This window comes from Myxocyprinus asiaticus, chromosome 35 (assembly GCF_019703515.2).
Source record: "Myxocyprinus asiaticus isolate MX2 ecotype Aquarium Trade chromosome 35, UBuf_Myxa_2, whole genome shotgun sequence".
In the NCBI taxonomy this organism is placed as follows: Eukaryota; Metazoa; Chordata; class Actinopteri; order Cypriniformes; family Catostomidae; genus Myxocyprinus; species Myxocyprinus asiaticus.
Window position 1 is genome coordinate 4,078,903 of NC_059378.1, and position 24,474 is coordinate 4,103,376.

Here is a 24,474-nt window from a genome sequence, read left to right on the forward strand (position 1 = left end):
TGTCAGGTTTTCTTTCACGTAAATCCCATCCCTGCACTTAACCTCATGGTTCACGCACAATTTATAAACATGAACATGCAGTTGAGAATCATGGGATGCCAGTAATAATAGATTCCTCTGAAGCTTTTAAAGTAAATGCATTCAGGTCATCAGATAGAGATGGCGAGAGTGTATGTGCAGAAAAATGGCACTCAACCCATTACAACACTGCGTTAAAGCTTCCTCTAATTCACGTCTCGTATTACAAGCTCACTGTTGGGTCTGCCAGAGACTGTGACGCATATACACAAACAGAGAAAGGGCATGTCAGCTTGGCTCCCCTCCTTATTCATCCAGCCACTTTGCTGCATTTAGGAGAGATATTGGCTGGATTCAGTCCCCCACCGACCCCTCCTTCACTACTTGCCCTCTGTAGCGGTCTGGATCATATTTAAACCCACATGTTTCTGTGTGCGAGCAACTAAATCTGGAAGTCTGCAAGCAGGAAACGGCGTGACAGCAGAGAGCGGGACTGAAGCGCACAGGGACCGGACAGACATGCACACACTCGCGGCTGGAGAAGACTGGATCTGAGCCCGTTCTGGATAGCACAAACATACAGTCACACATTTGGATTTGTGGAAAAGCTGGGCCAAATCTGCCCTGTCTAAGACGGATGACAACACCAAAGTGTTGTTCTGACTAATGTGTGTTTTTTAAGAGGAGAGCCTATTTGGCTCTGTAAGGTCGCTGACAGGTCTCTTCTCAGTCCGCCGGGCGTACAGCCTGTGTCTGTGTGGTCCTGCGTGAGAAACCTGTGGAGGGAGTTGCTTATTGATTTGTGAGTGTGAGTGTATACACAGTACAGACTGGCCTCCCTCACAGCTCGATTGCCGGACTGTACCCTGGAGAGTGAGTAGCAGGATGAAGACACAGATATGTGCAGTACTCCTGTATATCAGACTGATGCTGGCCGTGGACTCCTACAGACCCCAGAGAGTGAGTAGCATCCCTCAGCGAACATTTATATAGCCAAAATCCCATTTTGTTCAGAGAATATAACTTAAATTAAGCTTGCCCTCATTGTTTTATACTTCATATGTAATTAAAGAGTCTTAAACAAGTCTTAATATCTTATGCAACTGTGCTCTAACCAGGGGCGTTTCCAGGATTTTTTGCCCGGGGTGGCAAAGGGGTGGCAAGAGTCCAGTAAGAGGTTGCATCGAGTAATTTCGTCTGACGGGACGTTGTTATGGACACGGACGGGTTAAGCTGTTGCGCACAGTCTCCAGGATGCAAGCAGGGTTGACTTGGGGTGGCAAAGCTCATTTTTAGGGTGGCAGCTGCCACCCCGTGCCACCCTTCTGGCCCTGCCCCTGGCTCTAACGCAACCATTTGATTTGTTTTAAGGACGTTTAGCTCTTTTTATTGCAAAACAAAAATACAGCACAGAAATGTTTTTTTATGCATGTTTTTGTTTGTTCACAAAATTTCAACAATTTCTGTATTCATTTTATAGTCGAAGTGTGTAAGTTCTCTGCCACTAGTGCCACTGAGCCGAATTGCAAAAATAAGTATTAGCCCCTTTCACAGATGCAACCAGGTAAATTACAGGAAAATCGTTGGCTTGCCTTTACTGGTAAATGTACCATATGTTCTTTTCACACGTGCAAAGACTTTCCGTCTTTTTTCGGTTTTGCTAGTTCCATTCACACATCAGCACCTCTGTGACATCGTTTGCCGGAAATGACATCTACATGGCTATGTCGGAAATGTAGGCTTCTTGTTTGAAAAAATGGTGGGGTATTATTTTGTATCTGAATGCATGCGGTTGCTAATGTGGGTGCGGTTTTAAACTTTTGGCAATTGTTTACATTTATGCAGTTGCACGAGACTCAATAGCTAATAACTCAGTCGCATCAACTTTTTTTATGCACATTTTGGGATATCGCATAAAAACTGCTGTATGGAAACACATGCAATATGCAAATAGATCTCCAAAATGTGCATAAAAAATGTATACGCTTGCTTGTGGTGGATACATTTTTAATTCGATAAGAAGAAATGCGTATAAACTATGATGGAAACACATTTACCGAATAAACTCGTATTGAATTTGTTAAGAATAAAAGATGTGCATTAAAAAGGTCGTGACCGAAAAACTCATTCATTACTGGACTAACCAGCAGGTCTGAAATGTTGCTCCGGTCATCCTGAAATAACGGTGTCTAGAAAATCCAAAGCCTACAAAGAGTTTGCAGAGCAAATAAGCCGAAAACAAACTTGATCTGTACGGAACAGAAGGTTTATTGACACTTTTGAAAAATATCTTATAGATCCACACGGTATAGTCATAAGGATGGATGAACGCACATATGTATTAATCAGCAGTGTGTGACGCGCTGTCGCTCCCAAACATGAGACAAAGTACTTTAGAGTATTTGTCTGCGTGCTCTAAACCGCCAGTATTTTATTAATAAAATACTCACAGTGGCTATAATTTCTCCGGAAGTGCTGATTTCCTCCTTTTGAACACCCTTGGATGGAAACACAGCATTATTCACACATTGTTTTTGCGATAATATGGTTTTTCGCATTAATTAAATTACTTGGATGGAAACATAGCTATTGACATCGTATGCGACTACTTCAAATAAAACTGATGAACTACAGAGAACAAAATACTGTCACTACCATCCGAAGGCGGAGACGTTATCTGAGGCTGAAAAGCACAGTAATCTGTACGTATATTGCTACAAAGAGGTCTGCGCGTTCCCAAAGGAGGCAGGTAATTTTATCTTATGTAACAGAATCACTTTGTTCCTTAAAGCTGTCAGAAAATGTATTCCGCTTGGATGAAGAGAAGCGCTCTAGTTTCACTATCTGACCAATTTGTTGACATTTTGTTTTACTTCCAATTCACCGTTGTTACAGCGCAGAGTAATTGCATCATCCCCGTCAGAACTTTCTTACGTCAGCACGTCGTGACTTCGTACGAACTGACACAGTTGATCTCTTGACTCTGGGCAAATTCCAATCAAAAGTGATCATCCCTATACCCTACTCACTTCGAAAGACAGAGCTCTTGATGTGGGCACTTTGAAGGGAGCATGGCATTACTGTATGAATGAACCCTTCGCTAACAGTCTTGTGGAAGGGTCTTTCATAAAAATAAATGTTTTCTTACTTTCGTTTAGAACGAACCTTCGAGTGGTGTCCCCTTCCCGAAGTGCCCTTCAAGGGCACAAAAATGCCATTTGGAAAACCATTGCTGTTCACACAGACCATCAATATGTAAATGTTTAGGTAATGATACAACTTCTTATTAAGGGAAATTATTTTCCAGTATTTTCTAAAGAGTCGTGTTCACACCTCTAACCAGACAATTGAAATACATTTTCTGGAAAGGGTTGGATGTGTAAAAGGGGCTATTGTTTTCAAACAGCCTTACTAAATATGAACGGAATGGATCGCATTCACAGTAGCGGCAACTTTACATTTTGACTGGAATGACAAGGAGGCTGTGAGGCTTAGACTAAAGGCACGGACATATTAAACTTCGTACGGCGAAATTCAGTCATCTTAATGGGAGCCCGCGCAATCGTGAATTTTGCGCAATGGACTTCCAGTGATGAAGAATTTCCCCTTGCGGATTTCGCGTGGAGTTCAAATTTGGTGAACTTTCACAGGCGAATTCGCCGTTAAAGTTGCTTGGTTTGGCAGTGGCCTCATTGTGGGCGGTGCTTCATACACAGCTACACTGAATATTCACAATGGACAAGTATATCATTTTAGTGGTGAGTTTCTTTTCAACTTCACTCTCCCAGAGTATAAAGTGCAGCATTCAAAAGAGATTGGTTGACAATTACTTTTTTGATGGTTTCACATGCGCTCAACGTCCGCCTACACCTTCTTTGCCAGTGGAATTTCGCCATGCAAAGGTTGATGTAACGCGCCTTTATGCCATGTTCCAGACGAAGTCGGAGTTGAAATTTCCCTCTTCCAACCTCAGTCAATCACATCACGGTCACATGTACACACCACAAAATGACACTAAGACTCAATAAGAACATTTTGTGTTCTTATACCAATAATGGCAAAATGATTGCATTCTTGTACATTGCAAGAAAATTCCACAAAACCCAGCTCAGCGTTATGCTCGTTGGAAATGACGTTAAATGACGCGTCACACTAGCTGCTTTTCCACTATCGGGCCAGTGCAAGCCAGGGCTATTAACTGGCCAGCCAGGGCCAATAGCCTTGGACTTCAAGCTGCGAGACCAAAATCGATCTGTTTTCCCAACATCAGGCCAATAGCCTCGCAGCGTTGCCCTAAAACCCACCATTAACATGAACAACAGCTGCCAACATGACGGCTACGACATTCTATGTTTTTTTGTGCACGCAACTCCTGACATTGTACTATAATCTACTATGGGAGAATCGCTACTTTGCCGTAGTCGATACTACATGACATATTAGGTTGGAAAATTTTATGTTTTATAAGCAGTGCTGCCAAGTGGACACAGTAAGTAGCCCAAACACTCTACTCATAACATTTGTTAAATGTATTACCTATGGTTGATTAGAATATTATAGATTATATATCTCCAAAATATACAGGTTTCAGACTTGACAAAAGTAAAAACTCTTCTTCTGACAGTACAGTATGTTATTATTTAACACTAAAAGCAACCATTCATTTGCTATTTTTCATTACGATTAAATGGTTAAATGCTTCGTTCCACCGTCCTGTATGATATTGTAGCTTAATGATTTTTGCATTTCTTGGCTACGGCTGTTGATCAGTTTACTTCTGGTCACCATTTCCTCCTGTCTGCAGCAAAGTCTGCAAGGTCTGTGGTAAATATTACTTGAAAGCACTTGGACGGTTTGTTCTACAACATAAATTACACACAGACATGGTCCAAAAGTGAATTTTGAATCTGCCATGTTTTTTAAAAAAGTTGCTAAAAGTTGCTAGATAAGGACTACAGCATTTTCCCATTTCATCATGCTTGTGATAGTTGAAATCCTTATTTTACAACTTGTTAGCAACCTTAATTTACTCATAAACTGAAACCCCCGCTAGGGAACTCATGGTGAATTAGCCTTCCGTGTGGCACGAACGTATCTGCAAAATGTAACATTTTTTTTCAAACAGACTTCCGAAAACACCCTCCATTTGCCCTTGGTCGAAAAAACAGATAGTCCCGCCCCAAACTCATGCCATTGGTTGAGCCGACGTTGCTGTGTGAAGCTGGCTGGGCCGCTCAGACAAACAGATACATTTTGGAAAGTGTGTGTTTACACTTTTTGGGGAAATTAACTAATGACTGACTTATAGTTATCTCTACATATTAAGATGGGATTGGAGAAAAAGCTTGTAAAAGCTATAAGTTTTAAGTGATACAATGTGTCTATATTCAGTTGTGAACATACCTTGAATCCTGTAACATGCTGTACAAGAGGGTTTAAAATAATTTTACGCTGACTCACTAAGCAGGGACCTGTTGCAAGCTCAGCAGGCCGGATGGGCTTCCCTGCTGTGAACTTCACTTAATCTAATGGCAAATTCTATCATTTTCCTGTCTGGCACTGTGGGAAACAGGGCTTGAACGAGTCTGATGTTGCATTTGAAATAGATGAAAAACTTTGGAATACACTAGGGTTTCATTTTTGATGGGAGATGGGAAGGGCTCTGGATACACACCAGAGAACTCTATACGACTATTACTGAGAGCTGTTTTCTGTATATGTGTGTTTGTGTATACCAATGTTGGGTTATGTAAGAGGGGTGATGGGGTTCTAAGCAGTGGCGCAACAGCATAATATCCGATTAGGTTGGACAGATACGCTCCATAAAGAGGCTGTGTTAGCATATGTGCGTCAGTATTTTTGTCTTTGTCAAAATGCATAAGATATTAAGACTTGCTTTCAAAGTATATATTGTTTATTTAGTAGTTTTTATTAGTCTTTTCCCCTGTTTTTTTTTTTTTTAATCCCCATTTTCTCCCCAATTTGGAATGCCCAATTCCCACTACTTAGTAGGTCCTCGTGGTGGTACAGTTACTCACCTCAATCCGGGTGGCGGAGGACAAGTCTCAGTTGCCTCCGCTTCTGAGACTGTCAATCCGTGCATCTTATCACTCATTGTGCATGACACCACGGAGACTCACAACATGTGGAGACTCATGCTACTCTCCGCGATCCACGCACAACTTATCAAGTGCTCCATTGAGAGCGAGAGCCACTAATTGCGACCACGAGGAGGTTACCCCATGTGACTCTACCCTCCCTAGCAACCTGGATAATTTGGTTGCTTAGGAGACGTGGCTGGAGTCACTCAGCACAACCTGGATTCGAACTTGCGACTCCAGGGGTGGTAGTCAGCGTCAATACTCACTGAGCTATCCAGGCCCCCACTTTTCCCCTATTTTAAGCATTTTTATGTAAAACAATGGGGTAAGATATATATATATATATATATATATATATATATATATATATATATATATATATATATATATATACATTTTTAGATATATTCTCTGAAACAAGTCTTACTATGTTATGGTACTGAAGTAAATGTATTGTAGGGATGTTTAGATATTTTACTTGAATAAAAATACTGATTGAGAAAATGACTGTTGCAGTGTGGTATCTGTGCAGCCTGAGGTCTTTTATATGTTCAAACACTCAATTTTCACGCCACTGTTTCTCTCTGTACGTGGAACTCCTTCTCATTGTTTAGGGGCCTCCACCTCATTAACTTTGTCGAGGGAAAACACGCAGTTGGCACTCATATTTTTTTGTCTTTCTTCCTTTCTTTTAAACCACTCTACCCCTCCTTCTCTTCTCGCTCTTTCTGTTTGTTGTAGCATTGTCTATGTGGATAAGTGGAAGCAGACAGCTCCACCCAAACATACTGAAGGAATCAGTGGAGATCATGTCACTACACGACAGCAGGATGCAAGCTTTCACTGGAGATGACTTCCATATCGCGTGCCAGTACTCTCCGGCCTCGGCTGTTTTACTTTCCGCCCGCTTTGTGGCTTTCCCGTTTTATAAAAGCATGATTGGAAGTCCTATTTCTCGCTTCCTTTCGCCCTCTTTGTGGGACACACCCGGTGTGTAGTAAACATTCAAAACCAAGCCAGTGCTGTTCCTGAAATATTGTAACTTCTTGATAACTGCATGTGCCAATGTCAAATTTTCTGCGCTAATTTGTCAGGCAAATCCACGGCATGGATTTCATTGTGATATACATTTTGTAAACGGCACTTACATAAATACCCTAATGTTGGGCTATCCAATAGTCCAACAGTGCCCATTTTTTCAGTCATCTTGGTTTCTGGAAGTATTTCTGCCATTCATTTCTTCCATAGGGATTTCATAAAATCCTTCATAAAAGAGTTGTAAGCTATGAACCAAGCTCCGAGGTAAATCACAACATTACAAAATTTTATTTGAAGCAAAAATGTATTCGAAAATTGGACAAAAGGACAGATACAAGACTGTGTACTTAACGTCTTTAATGAGGGAATGAACTACAATCCCATGAAGCATTGCAAATGTAATCAAATTAAAGCTATTGGTTTAAAGTTGTTTATTATAAGTATACAAACAATATATTTCAATTCTATTGCAAAGTACTGAGATATTTACATATAGGGAGACCAACTTGATTGCGTCATTCACGATATGACATGCGAGTGGGCGGTCTCCGTTGAGCTTGTTTGGCACACTTTGCTCTCCGCGACTCTCTGATCGGTGGAGCGTTTCCCTTCAGGATCATGGGTAGTGTAGTTCTTCACCAGGAATTCCACTCCTAAACATGATTTCTAAAATAAAACTAGTTAAAATAATGTGGACTGATGTCTTCAATAGAAGCATATACCTTCGATTAACAACCTTAGAGCTCACGGTAGGTCTGTCTTAAAAGGTTTACAAATTATCTTTAAAATTGTTATTTCGCCCATGGAAAAAATGTATGGGATTTTTACTCCCCGAACCAGACTTTTGCGCTCTATTCTGTGGAAATTAGCAGAACTTTAGGGCATTGTGAATCCATTTAAGAGGGGTGGTGCATCCTTTTGGCGGCAAGTGCTGTCGGCTAATTAGAAAAAACAGTGTCTTCCTCTAGGGGGCGTTTACCAGTCAGAGAGGCCGTACTTGGCTTGTCTAACTTGGGACATCTGTCCACGAAAACATATAGTTGTTTAAATCTATTAATTCCAAAGATTTGTACCTGAGATACACGTGATCATCTGGTCTGGATGAAAACGGCTTGCACTACAACAATATAGTGCACAGGTAATAATATAATAAAACACGATGCAGTGCACTCTGATCTAGGAATCCGTAGACCAATGGAAATTTCAGTGGGTCCATTTGTGCTTTAGGAAATCCAATTCACTCTATTACACTTGATTTCAAACTGACACGGCTCTTTCCACACCTTCAGAACGGAGCTAACACATTCCTATCTGTCAAACATTCCCTTTAAGAGCTTTCTCTAGTATGTGAGCGCCCTTATGCAGAGTTCTGCGGACACAGATTCTCATGTGGTACTGATTGAGAGGTAGTATGCTTTGGGAATTTTTTGCATGTGTGTGAACTCCAACTCCAGTTGAGCAAACCCCACCTGAGCTTGATCTACTCAATAACTTCCATCCCCTTGTTCTTCTGTGTTTTATCAAAGGGTAAAATGGCTCACTGATGACTTTGTAAAGGTTATGTTGTCATCAGGCACTTATCTTCTGTCCGTTTTGGTGGCAGGCATCCCAAACTCCAATCACTGGGATCTGTGTGTGTCTTCCCTGAGCTTCTAAACAGGTGGTCCATACTGAGTTAATAGACTGTATGTTCCAGTTGTTTAGAGTGGGCCTCTGCCAGAGGGTGTTCTGTGTGTTTGGCTACACAAGCTGGTTTGAGCACAAGAGAACAAAACTGGAACTTTATGATCAGACAAATCTAAATTCAGGACTAACTCTAAAGTTCTAATCAGAGAATTTCTACAAATTCTAGAAAGACCAGAGTTTGATTGTGCCGTCAGTAGAACGTTAGAACTTCTTCAGATGATTCAAGAGTTCATTTTGGTCTTGCTGTAAAGCTGTGCAGACATGTCAATTTTCAAAAGATCTTTTTAGCAGTGTGTCAAGTATATAATGCAATTGTTAGGAAGACTATGGATTATAATGCGGTTGTAAATAAGGATCTGTGCAGGGTCTGATGCAACTCTGGAACTGATGCATGTTTTCCCTTGTGTAATAGTGATTCATTTACACCGCTACTGCCCTCTTCTGGGAAAAAAAGAAAATTATCCAGATTCAAGCTTTATACGTATTAATGAGGTATTAAAAATGAGCTTTGCATTGCTAAAGCATTACTAACATTAAAACGGCATCCAAAAAGTTTGAGACAACTATTGAAAATATTTTGATTTTGCATTCTTTTCTAAGATAATACAAAATTTGAGAAGGATACAAAATCAAGAAAAAGTTTGATTATTATATTCTAATTTAATTATGATTGCATGCATGATTTGCTTCGGTGGACAAAAGGAAATCTGACCGTCGGTAGAAGGCAGATGACATGGAAAATGCCACAGATTTGCTTCCATGATTGTTTGATAAGTGATCTAGAAATCAAAAAATAAAATAATAATAATAATAAAAAGTTTATTGCACATTATAACTTTTTTTTTTTTTTTTTTTTTTTTTAATCCTAATAAAATTTAAAATGTGTAGTTTTTTTTATTTAGGTTGCATAAAAAGATTGCAGGTTTATATGACAAAAAAAATAAATAAATAAATAAATAATAAAATAAATAAATCCCAGATTTAAAATGTGGTCACTATGGAGCCCCATAGGGGACAGGGACTAAATTAATTTTCTGAAATTATTTTGAGTCCTCCCAAAATCCACAGCGCCCCTCAGTTTCTCAATGGAAATCTGTGGTCAAATATGGTACTGCAATGAGCCCTCATTGAGACCCATTGGTGCAGAAATTAATCTGGCCATTAACATAGTGACAAACCAAAGGTAATTTTAGTATCAGTGTGCGCCAGCAGTGGAACATGGCGAGCACTATCGATTGGTGTGTGTGTAACAGCGTGTTGATTATATTGCAAATTCAAGACAAATTGACCACCAAACAACTTGGTCCTGAAGAGTCAGACATAAATAAATAGTTTGGCGATCAAAAGATAAGGGTAGGTGATAAGACATTGTATGTTTTGTATGATGACAAATTGTATGTCAGAAAGCCTTGGTTCTTGAAAGTTTCTGTTTTAAATTAACTGTGATTTAAAACATTATTATCATTATAAAGCATTTCGTTTTTTTAATACAGTGAAAACGTGTAAATGGCATGTAGATAGTTATTTTTCTCTCCCTCTCTTTCATAGTTCTTTATTAACATTATAAAATAACATTTTGATTTAGATTTTGATCAGCAACAAGTCAACATTTTAAGATAAATCGTTCTTATTGTGAATATTAGAATCAACATTATGTTCTTAGGGTGCCGCCTTGTGGTGGAATAATGCAAGGACACCACATATTTTTTCAACACTTTTGTGTTTAAATAATGAGTTGAACCAGTTGAATAATGTAAAGAAACAAAAACAATGGGGGGAGGGGAGTCTGCCCCACCTATATCTGTGGTCACGAGCAGCTGCTGATTGCGAGGGAATGCAAACTATTATTAGGGAACGCAAAACTATTTCAGAAAATAAATTCCCTCGCTGTCCTCCAGGGGCTCTGTAGCCATCAGACTTTTGGACCCCGCTTTATACTAAAACATCATCTCCAATGTCATAGTCACTTAATACATTTCACATTCATCACTGTATTTCTCCACAGGATATAAACCAGGAGAAGTGGGAGCGAGATCTGAGGGAAGCTGCGAGTCTGGATGAGCTTCTGATGTTGACCGAATACCCCGACTGGAAGCTATGGAGATGCAGACTGAAACTGAAGCACTTTGATTACGCCACTCAACCTGAGAACCGCAGGTCAACTCGCTATGCGGCCACCTCATTCAGCCCAGAGATGCTTAAAGGTTGAGACACACACAGATGGATGCACATTGTCTGTTTCTGTCCCTTTCTCTGTCAACAATCTGGAAAAAATTAAGAAAACACCCTGTTGTGTATAAATGAGTCGAAATATAGTAATTAACAGCAGCAATTAACCTAATATTTTGCTTAAAAAAAGAATGCAATGTTCCTTTAAGTCTGCACATGGCACAAGTGAATCAGTGAAACATTTAGGTGAACAGTCTTCATCTGAGTGCAGACCAATGGGGCGCTAGTCAGCAAGTCCAGGATGGGGCATGTGTGATAAAAGTGTGCAACTGGGACAGACTTCAAGACATCAATCAGATGACGCATGTTTTACATTGTTTTAATATACATGCAATTTTACAAATTATTTTTTGAAAAAGTCATGGCATTGACAGATAGGGTAAAGGAACATACTTTAAACTCACTATTGAATGTTTGTTTTTATTAAATAATTTCAAACACACACTGACAATAATGCATTAGATTAAGAACCTCTGAAAAACAAAGCGCACATATAACTACAGCAATGATACCCCATCATTTTAAATCTTTAGAGAACAAATAAACATGATTCAGACACATAGATGGTTACAGGCAGGTGCTTAGAACACAGTTAAATGTATAGAAAGAACATACCGCCATATATTCGCAAAAATAGTTATAAATACACACAGCCACACTTCTGCAGGTATAAATGATCTATAAGTTAGATCAAATGTTGCTATATCAATAAAAACAAGTCATCTTGCAAGCTACAGCCCCGTGCATTAAAATATTCTCTCCTGTTTTGATATTTTAGAGACTCACAATAATTCTAAAATTCTCTTTGAAACAACAATAACAAAGGTTTAATGTTTGGTTACTTACTTTTATGAATGTAAAACTTCCCCAAGAAAAACTATTCGATAAACTGAACAGAAGTAATTCCATTTCTCTGGAAAATTAAATAAAACAAAGTTTTGAACCAGTTCTACACATCAGACTTAAAAGTGATACTATATACACATGATAAGCAAGTGATCCGCCGTTGACAATCAGTAAAAAACGATTATTTCATTTTTAATCCTCGATTGACATCGCCTCGTCCGCCATGTTTTTTTTCCTCTGGCTCGGCAGCTCCAGTCCGCTGTGATTGGTCGAGAGTAACGGTAGCAGTGACTGTTGGGTAATAGTCCGCTGAGCAACCCGCATCAACCGAATGGCGCATTGAGGGTGCAAGGGGTGATCGCTCACTAAAATGTCAAATGGGACACCCTACAGTCTCGTAGACTTCGCAGGAACGTGCAAATGAAGGCCACGAGACTGCAAGTCCATATCAAGTGTGCATTTGGGACAGGGCCGTAGTGTTTTGTGATGCTACAGCGCTAATTGTCGGAAAATTTGGCTTGTTACTGAAAAAGCTAAAGTCAAGCTTCTGAAGAATGTAGCTTACGGTGTCGTGCCGATTTCCGACTCCCTAGAATGGTTATGTTTAGGGGTAAATGTAGGCATAGAACAAATACATAGATGCCTCATTAGCGGCTCTTCCTGTTGGCCGCTATATGTAAGCTGTCCGCAATTTTGGAAAGGTCAAAACAAACGAAAGCAGTTGACCGTGCATCTGCAACAGTCTTTGGCAGTTGATTTTCACAAGATTTAGTTTGTCATTAATGTTAAATAATTCTAAATATTGTAGATAATAAAAATGACTTTAAACAGAAATTAAATGGTTAAAGCTCTTATAAATATTATTAGTCATCAGAGAAGCCAACAGCCTGATTGTTTAAGCTTCACATTTTCACCTGTAAAAGATTATTCCATTTAATCTGGAAGTTATGTCTCTGCGGTTCTTACAACCGTAGGCAGCACAATGTTGTGGCATTTTCAGTGAAAAGCATTATTGTGGTTGGTGTGAGTTCAAAGCAGCCGAAATGTTGACCGATCCAAGATGGCGGACGAGTTGATGAGTCCGGAGCAGTCGAATGGGGTATCTATGTATAGATATCTATGAATGTAGGTGTGCCCTTTAGGGATAGGAACCAATCAGGTAGCGGGGAGTAAGAATTTGGTGGGGAGTCAGATTTCGGCACAACACCGGTAAGTTAGTAGCATCGCTAACTTTAGTTCGTTACAACAACATGCCTTCTTTTCTTGCTTGAACCTTATTGAGAAGCCATACTCATTTCTATCCTATACCAGTATGCATTCACTACAAAAATACTGTACCATGGTATTACTATGTTTGTTGGACATGTACTATAGTAATGCCATGGTATTCTTTGAGTATTAAGTAAATACCATAATATCATCACAGTACTATGGTGCTGTCACAGTGCTTATTTTAAGGGTCACATTTAACATCCTTTTAGACATTAGCATGTTTTTAATACATAAGCAGAATTTCCATATGGTTATTCAAACCTACAACCTCTCAATTACGAGCCCAAACCTTTAACCATTAGGCCACACCAAGCATATCTCATCTGCCATTTGTTTTTTTGTGATTTTTGTCCCCCCAGACATTGATGAGGAATGGCAGAAGACACAGTGTATGCCCAGAGAGACATGTGTAGATGTGGCCAAAGAGCTGGGCACTAATACAGCCGCGTTCTTCAAGCCGCCGTGCGTTTCTGTGTTCAGGTGTGGCGGCTGTTGCAACAAAGAAGGAGTTACCTGCCGTAACACGAGCATGACTTATGTCAATAAAACTGTGAGCACTACTCATTGCATTGCGTGGGTATTATGTAAAAAATTGTTTTGGCACAATGTAAACGATGATCCAATGCAGTTTGTACTTTGTACTTGCTCATTTCAAGCTGAAGTGTGTAATTCCAGTGCCTCTAGTGGCACCCAACTGAACTGCAAATGTAATTATTCTTTTCAAATGGGTTTCCCAAACACTCCCCTCATCTGTTATTTGTCAAAAAACAGATTATACCCCCGCCCCCCCCCCACACATACCAAACTCGCACCAAAGTCACAGTGTATAAAATTTTGGGGGGAATCAACCTACAAAAAAAATTTATACATTAAAAAAAACACACTTCTCCTTAAAATGAAAATGACATGCTGATCATTCAATATTTTAAAAATTTGATATTAAGCTTACCCAATAGTCAATCTAGGACAAAATCATATTTTAACATGTTTAAGTGGACATATTGTTCCATTTGACTCTTTTCCTCAGATTTTGAGTGTTTCCACGTATAAATCTGGACCAGAGCCAGTGCTGGTGAAAGTAGCCAATCATACTGATTGTATGTGCCAGGAACACACGATGATCCGCAGACATGCTCGTGAGAGGCACAAGAGGAATGGGTCAGTACCAGACTTATGTCTAAAAGCTAAATTAATGTGAACATGAGGTGCAGCCATGACAATAAATATAAGGTGCTTCAAAAACAAACCAATGAGCGAAACATTCAATTTAAAGGTATAGTTCAACCCAAAATGAAATTTCTGTCATCATTTAATCACCATCATGTTCTTGTTGTTTCTTCCATGGAACACAAATAAAGAAATTTGAAAGAACTGGATCAGCACTGGTCGCTCTGTTCCATGCAATTACACTAAACTTAGACTTTCAAGGTTCAAATAGTATGTCAAATCACCATAAATGTTAATTTATTAATAAATTATAAACGTAATCCATTCAACTTCAAGTCTTTTGAAGCCATAAATAACTTATTCATTAAAGATCTTGACATCTACCCTTGCATTAATGTCCAATTCGTGAACGACTAATTCTTTTGTGTTGTTTCAATGAGATGTTTTCAATGTTTGTCTGAATGATTCGTCAACAAATTGGACTGATCTGGTTCTTGAGTTCAACTCACTGATTCTATAATCTGGTTGCAGCTTTTTACAGCTTATTGGAGAAGTTTATCATTGAATAATGACTTAAATTTTGGTCTGTTACTCATCCAAAGCTATCATATGGCTTCAGCAGACTTAGAAAATAGCAGATGAGTTGCACAAACCACTTTTATGATACTTTTATCGTCATTTATGATACTTTTTATGTATCTTTTTTGAAGCTTGAAAGCCTCAGTCCTCACTTATCGTAAATGCATGGAAAGAGCGACCAGTACAATTATGCTGGGTAAAAATACAGATTTTCCGATACATAGCAATCTTTATTTGCCCGATATCGACTCTTAAATCCCAAGATCAATCTTTTACTATATGCGCAGCTCTTACAAAGCGAGAATAACAATTGCATAAGAGACCAAATTTCACGCTATATGCGACTAAAATGTCTGTGATTAGTCACTGGCTGGTAAATGTTCAGATTTCACTCACCATTGATTAATTAGTATATTGGCAAAACAGTTCAGCATCGACATCCTTTCACATCATTTTGAGATATAAAGTTTGGTTTGACTCCTTCCGTGTAATGTGTGTCTGAAGATGAGATCCACGCAATCCATTTGCCATTGAATAAAGTCTCTTATAATATACTTTCTGTTCTTCACAATCAGTTGTTGATCAGAAACAACAAAAAAATTAATTCTATTCATCATAGCACGGATGAGATAAAGAAGCCATTCTAGTCCTCTCTCATTAATATGCATTCATTTACAGATGCTCTTTACAGAACTACAGGTTTTCTTAAAGAGACAGTACCGATTTTTAGTACGTGTTCTACAAATCAATGTAAATACTTGTACATAGTATAAATTATATATTTAACAATAAATATGTAACAAAATATAATACACACAATATAACATCATATTTATTGAATTACATTATGGAGAATATTTTTTTAAAGCTAAAATGTGATCAAAATGATGAAAAACAAATTTAATTTAGTTGTAAAATGAATATTTTTGTAATCTACCTAGTTAGAAGGCCCTCTGTATAATTAACAGCATTAGCTGGGAGTGAATTTCTTTCATATTTAAGCAAAATGGACATTATAACTGAAATATTCCCATATGGAGCGATATCAAATTGGAGTGGAGCCGAGAGCTTGTGTACAGGACTTCTGTATCAATACCTGGCCACAAGTACAATTATTCAGAATTTCTCCTTTTGTCTTCTACGGAAGACTGAAAGTCATATAGATTTTGAACAACATAAGAGTGAGTAAATAATGACAGAATTTTCATTTTTGAGTGAACTGTTTCTTTATTACCTAATGTTTCTTCAAGTTTAAGAAAAGTGAGGCAATTAGCATTCCCCGCATGCACTTACAGTTGTGCTCAAAAGTTTGCATACCCTTGGAGAATTGGTAATATATGTACTATTTTTAAAGAAAACATGAGTGAGCAGGCAAAACACATTTCTTTTATTTCTTATGGGATTCATATTCAACTGTAGGTTATAACAGAATGGCACAATCATAAAACAAAACATGGCAACAAAGAAAAAAATGAAATGACCCCTGTTCAAAAGTCAGCATACCCTTAGTTCTTAATACTGTGTATTGCCCCCTTTAGCATCAATGACAGCGTGCAGTCTTTTGTAATAGTTGTCTATGAGGCTCCAAATTCTTGCAGGTGGTATAGCTGCCCATTCGTCTTGGCAAAATGCCTCCAGGTTATACAAAGTCTTTGGTCGTCTTGCATGAACCGCACGTTTGAGATCTCCCCAGAGTGGCTCGATGATATTAAGGTCAGGAGACTGTGATGGGCACTCCAGAACCTTCACCTTTTTCTGCTGTAACCACTGGAGTGTCAACTTGGCCTTGTACTTAGGGTCACTGTCATGCTGGAAAGTCCAAGAGCGTCCCATGCGCAGCTTTTGTGCAGAAGAATGCAAACTGTCTGCCAGTATTTTCTGATAACATGCTGCATTCATCTTGCCATACATTTTCACAAGATTCCCCGTGCCTTTAGAGCTCACACACCCCCAAAACATCAGTGAGCCACCACCATGCTTCACAGTGGGGATGATATTCTTTTCACTATAGGCCTTGTTGACCCCTCTCCAAACATAGCGCTTATGGTTGTGACCATAAAGCTCTATTTTGGTCTCGTCACTCCAAATTACAGTGTGCCAGAAGCTGTGAGGCGTGTCAAGGTGCTTTTTTGTGGCATTGGTGCAGTAAAGGCTTCTTTCTGGCAACTCAACCATGCAGCTAATTTTTGTTCAAGTATCGTCGTATTGTGCTCCTTGAAACAACCACACCGTCTTTTTCCAGAGCAGCCTGTATTTTTCCTGAGGTTACCTGTGGGTTTTTCTTTGTATTCTGAACAATTCTTCTGGTTGAGGCTGAAATCTTTCTTGGTTTACCTGACCTTGGCTTGGTATCAAGAGATCCCAGAATTTTCCACTTCTTAATAAGTGATTGAACAGTACTGACTGACATTTTCAAGGCTTTGGATATCTTTTTATATCCTTTTCCATCTTTATAATGTTCCATTACCTTGTTACGCAGGTCTTTTGACAGTTCTTTTCTGCTCCCCATGGCTCAGTATCTAGCCTGCTCAGTGCATCCACGTGAGAGCTAACAAACTCATTGACTATTTATACACAGACACTGATTGCAATTTAAAAAGCCACAGGTGTGGGAAATTAACCTTTAATTGCCATTTAAACCTGTGTGTGTCACCTTGTGTGTCTGTAACAAGGCCAAACATTCCAGGGTATGTAAACTTTTGATCAGGGCCATTTGGGTGATTTCTGTTATCATTATGATTTAAAAAGGAGCCAAACAACTATGTGATAATAAATGGCTTCATATGATCACTATCCTTAAATAAAAGACAGTTTTTTTGCATGATCAGTCATATTTTTAAAATCAATGCCAAAATTTCACAATTTCTGCTAGGGTATGCAAACTTTTGAGCACAACTGTACATCGAGTGCTATGCAATATTGTTACATTTGTAATGATAGATCTGTGTGGATGTGTATTTGTGTATTCAGTTGCTCTCCTACACACAAGGCAGAAGACGTCAGGAGGCTATGTAACAGAGGTTTAATATGGGACTGGATGGCGGGACAATGCGTGGCATACCCCTCCAGTAAACAAGGTCAGTACTGGCTCTAGCACTTTCTCTGTTACTTTCTTGGTTACTTTATTTTTAAGTTAGATATTTATGGTTGCCTACAAAAGTCTGGGACCATATTGAAAATCTCGGATTTAAAAACCTAAATTAAACCTGGAATAATATTAGGATTGAAAAGAAAAGTAAAACAAAAAAACAACATAAACTGAATAATATATATATATATATATATATAGAAATATATATTTGTTTGGTTTTTTCCTTCTTTTCTTTTTGGGATTTTATCCCCTTTTCTCCCCAATTTGGAGTGCCAATTCCCAATGCGCTCTAATTACTCATGGTTGTGCAGTGACACGCCTCGATCTGGGTGGCGTAGGACTAATCTTAGTTGCCTCCGCTTCTGAGACAGTCAGCCTGCGCGTCTTGTCACATGGCTTGCTAAGCGCGTTACCGCAGAGTCCTAGCGCATGTGGAGGCTTCACGCTATTCACCGCAGCATCCACGCACAACTTACCATGCGCCTCACTGAGAGTGAGATCCACCTTATAGCGACCACGAGGAAGGTAACCCATGTGACTCTACCCACCCTAGCAACCGGGCCAATTGGTTGCTTTGGAAGCCTGGCTGGAGTCACTCAGCACACCCTGGATTCGAACTCATGATTCCAGGGGTGGTGGTCAGCCTCTTTGCTTGCTGAGCTACCCAGGCCCCAAGATGAATAAGAGATATTTAAGATTCTGCACTATTTCTGAGTCATTAAGCTTTTTATCTCCAGACTTGTGGAGTTCATGCCAGCTCATGTGCATGAGGTCATTAAAGCAAAAGGGAGACGTACCAAATACTGAGAAATTCTGAAATTTATGTACATTTTAATGAAAGTAGTTTTTCAATCAAATAAAGTTGAAAACGTTCAACAGCACTTCCTGCGTCGACCACTGGGGGCAGTGATTCCAATTTCGGTAATTGAAGACTGATTTCAACAGCAAAACAAACTTTCTATTGCCGAATTCACAGTGAGATCAGTCTGTAAAAATGCAAAACACAAGGATTTTCACTAGTGGTCTCAGACTATATTTGTTTGCTATGTTGGAAGAACTTTCTTTCAATATAAACACATCAACATTATTTATTTTCATGATTTTCAAATTTACTGCACCCACAATAACCTGATTTGTTCTTACCAGAGCCACCGTCCTCCATCAACACAGAAGACTGTGAGATGGACATAGAGCGATGTGAATGTATTCCAAAAGTATGGACACACAGAATACACCATACGTGACACAATTCAACAATTCTTCTCAAGGTAGAACGATTTTCAAAATAAACCAGAAATTTCACCTTATTAGGCATTAAAATTGCTTCCAGCTTCCTGTGTGCCATGATCTTCAAATTCTGTTTAGTAAAGTAGTTTTGCAGTCACGTAGTGAAGCATGGCTTGTTATTCGGCATCACGACAAATATCAAACCATTAAAGCATGTTTGAGGTATTTCTCCCAGTGACACTCCGCTATCATTCATTCTTTCACAGCTGCAAGAGAGAAAACACGTTACGACGAGCACAGCATCCTGATAAGTGCTGAAAGCAGAGACTGCAAAAACCATTTAATTAATTTATCTCTCTATTTATATCAAATAAAATTTATGTTATTAAAATGTATTCATATATCTCATCAGTAACACAGCAGCGATAGCTTTTAAATATAAAAACAATGCTGCTCTTCAAGCCTGAACACAATGTAAATATGAAATGTGTTGTAAATGCCTCCTTTGCACTGAACACAACATATGTTTCACACTAAACAATGACTGTGGGATTTGTTAAATATAAATATTTTAGATATACTGTAAATTGTATCTAAGTATAAATGATAATGATTTAAAATGTGTCAAAACCTGCATTTTTCCCCAGTCTCAGTAGACTGGTGAAATTGTCTATGGTACGAATAGCCAGAAGCCTCTTTTTATACTGAAGTGTACAACATTGACTTTGAGTTCAACATTGAGCATGCTGCCAACAATAATAAAGTTTGTATTACAGATAAAAGCTGACCAAATAAAAACGGTAATTTAATAAGCAGGCCTATGATTGTGATATTTGAAATAGGACTGTAAATACCACTTTATTGTTGTTCTTGAGGTCTTAGAAAAGTTTTGACAGAGTCCTTGGCATACAGATTGTTCCAAGGACATGTCATCATTTTTGTTTGCCTTCCCACTTAGGATAATACAGGGAATAATTTCCTGGATAAGAACAAGGCCGTGCGGTTGTTATTGACTGCTAGATGGCGCCATTGACCAATCAGAATCAAGTATTCCAGAGAACTGTGTAATAATCATTGTTTCATACCTAATGCATTTATAACTTTAACAAATACAGCCTTATTGTAAAGTGTTAACATTATTATTAATATTATTAATATTGTCACACAGAGAAGTTGTCACTATATGTAATAAACTATGAAACTATGTTGTCACAAAAGGTCAACATGTGTTCAAGGAACTGTTTGGTGAAAATGTTCAAAAGCTTTTGTGTAGCCAGAACTTCATGTACGTGAACAGAACTTTCAAAAATAACCCTACCCTAAGAAATATTGACTGGAGTAAAAAGTGTTACAACTAGCCCTGGTTTGATCAAACACATAATAATTACGTTTGTCAGGTTGATTTAGTCAGATTAACCCTTTAAGCTCTGAGGGTGTTTTTAAAGATTTCCTGTTTCAGTGGCATACCCAAAAATTAAAGGCTTATAACTCAATTAAAATATATATATATATATATATATACAAGAAGGGTCAAGTGTTTGGTATCACTGTAAAAAACAAAACAAAACAAAAAATTAAATTTTTTATGATATAGATTCTGGCACATTCTGAGACTCTCAGCCTAAGAAACTGCTGAAAAATCATAACAACAAATAAAATGAGCCAAAAATTTACCTTTTGTTTCTGATTTTACATTAAATATCTCTGGGTGTAAATAAAGTGGCTCTGAAAAATGTATTTCCCTATCATGTAAACTGTATCTTTGAAAAGTTTTGTGTTGATACAACAAAGCAATCAAAAGTTATAGCATTACAAAAATAATTTATCATAGTGTCCAAAAACCACTCCATGTATCCAAAAGCCTCTTCAAACAAAAAAAAAAACATAATAATTGTACATAAGAACTAATTACACATGCAAACACAACAATGACTAAAGGTTTGGAGACATGATTTTAGTAATGAGATTTCACAGAATGAGTTTCATTCTGTGCCATTTGAGTCACCACTGAGTCTGTGTCATGTATTTGGTGCCATCTCCTGGTGGCCATATGTAACGTGCTTCATGTGGATTATCTAATGATCTATGCATCTGATTACCATGTGTGTATACCTCGTTTAAAAGATAATCGCCTCCTCTAAGTAATGGTATGTAATATTTTATGTTCCATTTATTTTTCATGTAGTTATAAGTAAAAACACAGCAAATAAGCAGCACCATCATAATTGTCAAAGACATATACTTAGCTATTACTCGCTATATTTTTGTCTGTGAGTAAAACATATAGGCTGGTTGTATTTTACTCTTTGAGAGCTTTCCAACAAGACACATGACTATTTGATCAGATTGACGCTTTTACTGATTGCAATAATATGTACAGAGCAATTATTTTAATAAATTATCAAAACGGAACGTCGATTGTAAGAGAGTAACATCAGATGCTCATGGCATGAACGTGAGGTCTAAGCAGCTTGGGGACAATTATTAATAAATCATTAATTGGCATAAATCTTTTGTAAAATAACCATGACTTATGGTCTGATGTGCATAGTTTAACACTGTCAGATAATAATAGCTACCAAGACAATTGAAGCAAATGTCCACGCAGACTTCAGTTAAACTAAATCACATCCATTAGGTTGATTCACACTGTCTGCCCTGTATTAATTTGTACGAGATGGCAAAATTGTAAGATATTCCATGACTTGGCTTAAAAAGGTATGAATTTTATGCCCATAGTCGGGATTTGGGAATAAAGAACGTTCATTGCTATGGATGCGCCAAACACAATCTCAGATAGCAGGGAATAAAGTGCACAGTGAGTGAGCTATGAGCCTACAGTAAATAGCACAATACATAGATCTTCAAATGATAAAATCACATTAAAATCTAACAAAAATAATCTCTGTCACTGTCTGCAACATAGTAGGCCTATTCTAATCAATGGAAAATGCATAATTCTGCCCAGGCATGTTCACTTTCCATGAGGCAGCGAACATTACGGTTTATAAACCTCTTCAGGATGCTCTGATTTGTAATTATTTAGCAAAACTTGTGTAATTATTGCCTTCACACCTGAGCAAATTCAACCTTAGTTTCATCAGTCCACAAAAGAATTTCCCAGTAGCGTTGTGGAGTGTCGAGGTGGTCTTTGGCAAACTTCAGGTGTGCAGCAATGTTTTTGTTGGAAAGCAGCGACTTTCTTCGTGCCTGTTTAATGTTTTCTGTATAGTAGACTCATGAACAGAGATGTTAACCAGTTCCAATGATTCCTTCAATCTTTAGCTGTCAATTTAGGGTGCTTTTTTACCTCACTGAACATTCTGGGGTGTGCCCCTTGAGTCATCTTGGCTGGACGGCCGCTTCTAGTGAGAGTACCCACAGTACTAAATCATCTCCATTTATAGACAATTTGTCTAACTGTGGACAGATGAATATCTAAGCTCTTCAAGATAACTTTGTAACCCTTTCCAGCTTAATGCAAAGCAACAACTTTTGATCATAGGTCTTCTGAGATCTCGGTTTTGCGAGACATGGTCCACATCAGAAGATTCTTCTTGTGAATAGCAAATTTAAAATTTGTATAAGTCAAATTAGCTCTAACCCACACCTCCAGTCTCTTTTCATTAATTGGATGCCATTTACATGAAACGACTCACTGAAATGAATCGGAATTCCCAACACTATATATATATAAGGAAGATAAATTATGAAGATAAATTAATGTCAAAAAATATTTGCATGCGCTAATAAGATTTGTGAAAGTGTAAATAAATTATAATTTTGCATGTTGTATTTTTATTTATTTTTTTATGCACACCAATCGCTTTGTAAAGGTGTACATCAAGTTGCAAGCGTAATAATAAAAAATATTTGCAGTATTTAAATGATTTGTATAAGGGTAAATCATGTGTTGTGAATCTGTAACTACACATTAACAATAAATACATTTGATCTGTATTCTTCTGACATCTCGTACTTGTCAAGTTATGTCACTTACTGTGATAGATGGGTGAACGAAAACTGCAGTATTTCAGCACAGTATGGGAGTTTATCCTGAAATGGATTTCCCACAGAAAAGACTCCACCTGCCACACATGACATTTTCACTTGAACACGTGTTCATCACCTCCAGCTCATCTTTGACAATCTGGACATGCTTTTTCTCCCGGTAGAGCCCCAAACATACACATGCACTCTGTCCGTTACTGTTGAAGGTCACACAGTCATTACCCCCCGGAGTGTTAAATGCCTGGGAAACTTCCTAGTTATCTTGACATTTACAGATCACTTTTTGCAGCAAATTCACAGCCCTGCCTCTTCATGTCCTGAAAAATACGAAAAATCTAGCACTTACAGCATCCTTATTGCACTCAGCTCCACTCTTCACTCATACTTAGGGTCGCAAATCATAAATTGCTGGTGTGCCTGCATCATATGACCACTTAAACAGATCTATAAGCAGTATGCTTTTAATGCAATCTATGAGAATTGTCACATTTCATCAGTGTTCAATTGTCTCTGTTGACTAACCAATGCTGCCAAATGAACAGATGACCTGTCACCCATGACCCAACCACTAATCACGACCACGAGGAGGTTACCCCATGTGACTCTACCCTCCCTAGCAACCGGGCCAATCTGGTTGCTTAGGAGACGAACTCGCGATTCCAGGGGTGGTAATCAGCATCAATACTTGCTGAGCTACCCAGGCCCCCCTATATTAGATGTCTTTAACAATGATGTACTTAAGCATTTGATACAATGTACTTATAATGTAAAAATGTGTTGCAATGTACTTGCATGTAAAGTACCTCTATTTAATTACATTCTTGTTACACTGTTAATCTTAACCCCTTCCCTAAACCTAACCCTAAACCCTCAACTTCAGGAGCAGCAAATATGAATCTTGTGAGAATTTTGCAGAACAACATTTAATTACACAATAAATACATTTTACTGTATGTATTTTAATGTTAGTACATAGTAGTTAAAGACACCTAATATAAAGTGGGACCAAAGTGTTTTTCCCATTAATGTTTTCCCATAGGGATTTCATAAAATCCTTCATAAAAGATTTGTTAGCCATGAACCAAACCAACCAGCTCTGAAGTGATTCACAACATTACACATTTTTATTGAAAGCAAAAAAGGATTTAAGAATCAGACTAAAAGCCAAAAGTGGAAGACAGTGTACTTATCGTCTTTAATGAGGAACTG

General features: G+C 38.2%; 1 protein-coding gene across 1 annotated transcript; it reads left to right on the top strand.

Annotated features, from left to right (window-relative positions):
* Positions 1–117: 117 nt before the first annotated feature.
* On the top strand, positions 118–20,467 carry LOC127426229 (vascular endothelial growth factor D-like). The gene is made up of 7 exons (XM_051672899.1): positions 118–978; positions 10,849–11,047; positions 13,550–13,740; positions 14,218–14,348; positions 17,907–18,013; positions 19,174–19,295; positions 19,521–20,467. The coding sequence occupies exons 1-6, from the start codon at positions 904–906 to the stop codon at positions 19,269–19,271; spliced, it is 801 nt and encodes a 266-aa protein (XP_051528859.1). The 5' UTR covers positions 118–903; the 3' UTR covers positions 19,272–19,295; positions 19,521–20,467.
* Positions 20,468–24,474: the final 4,007 nt, after the last annotated feature.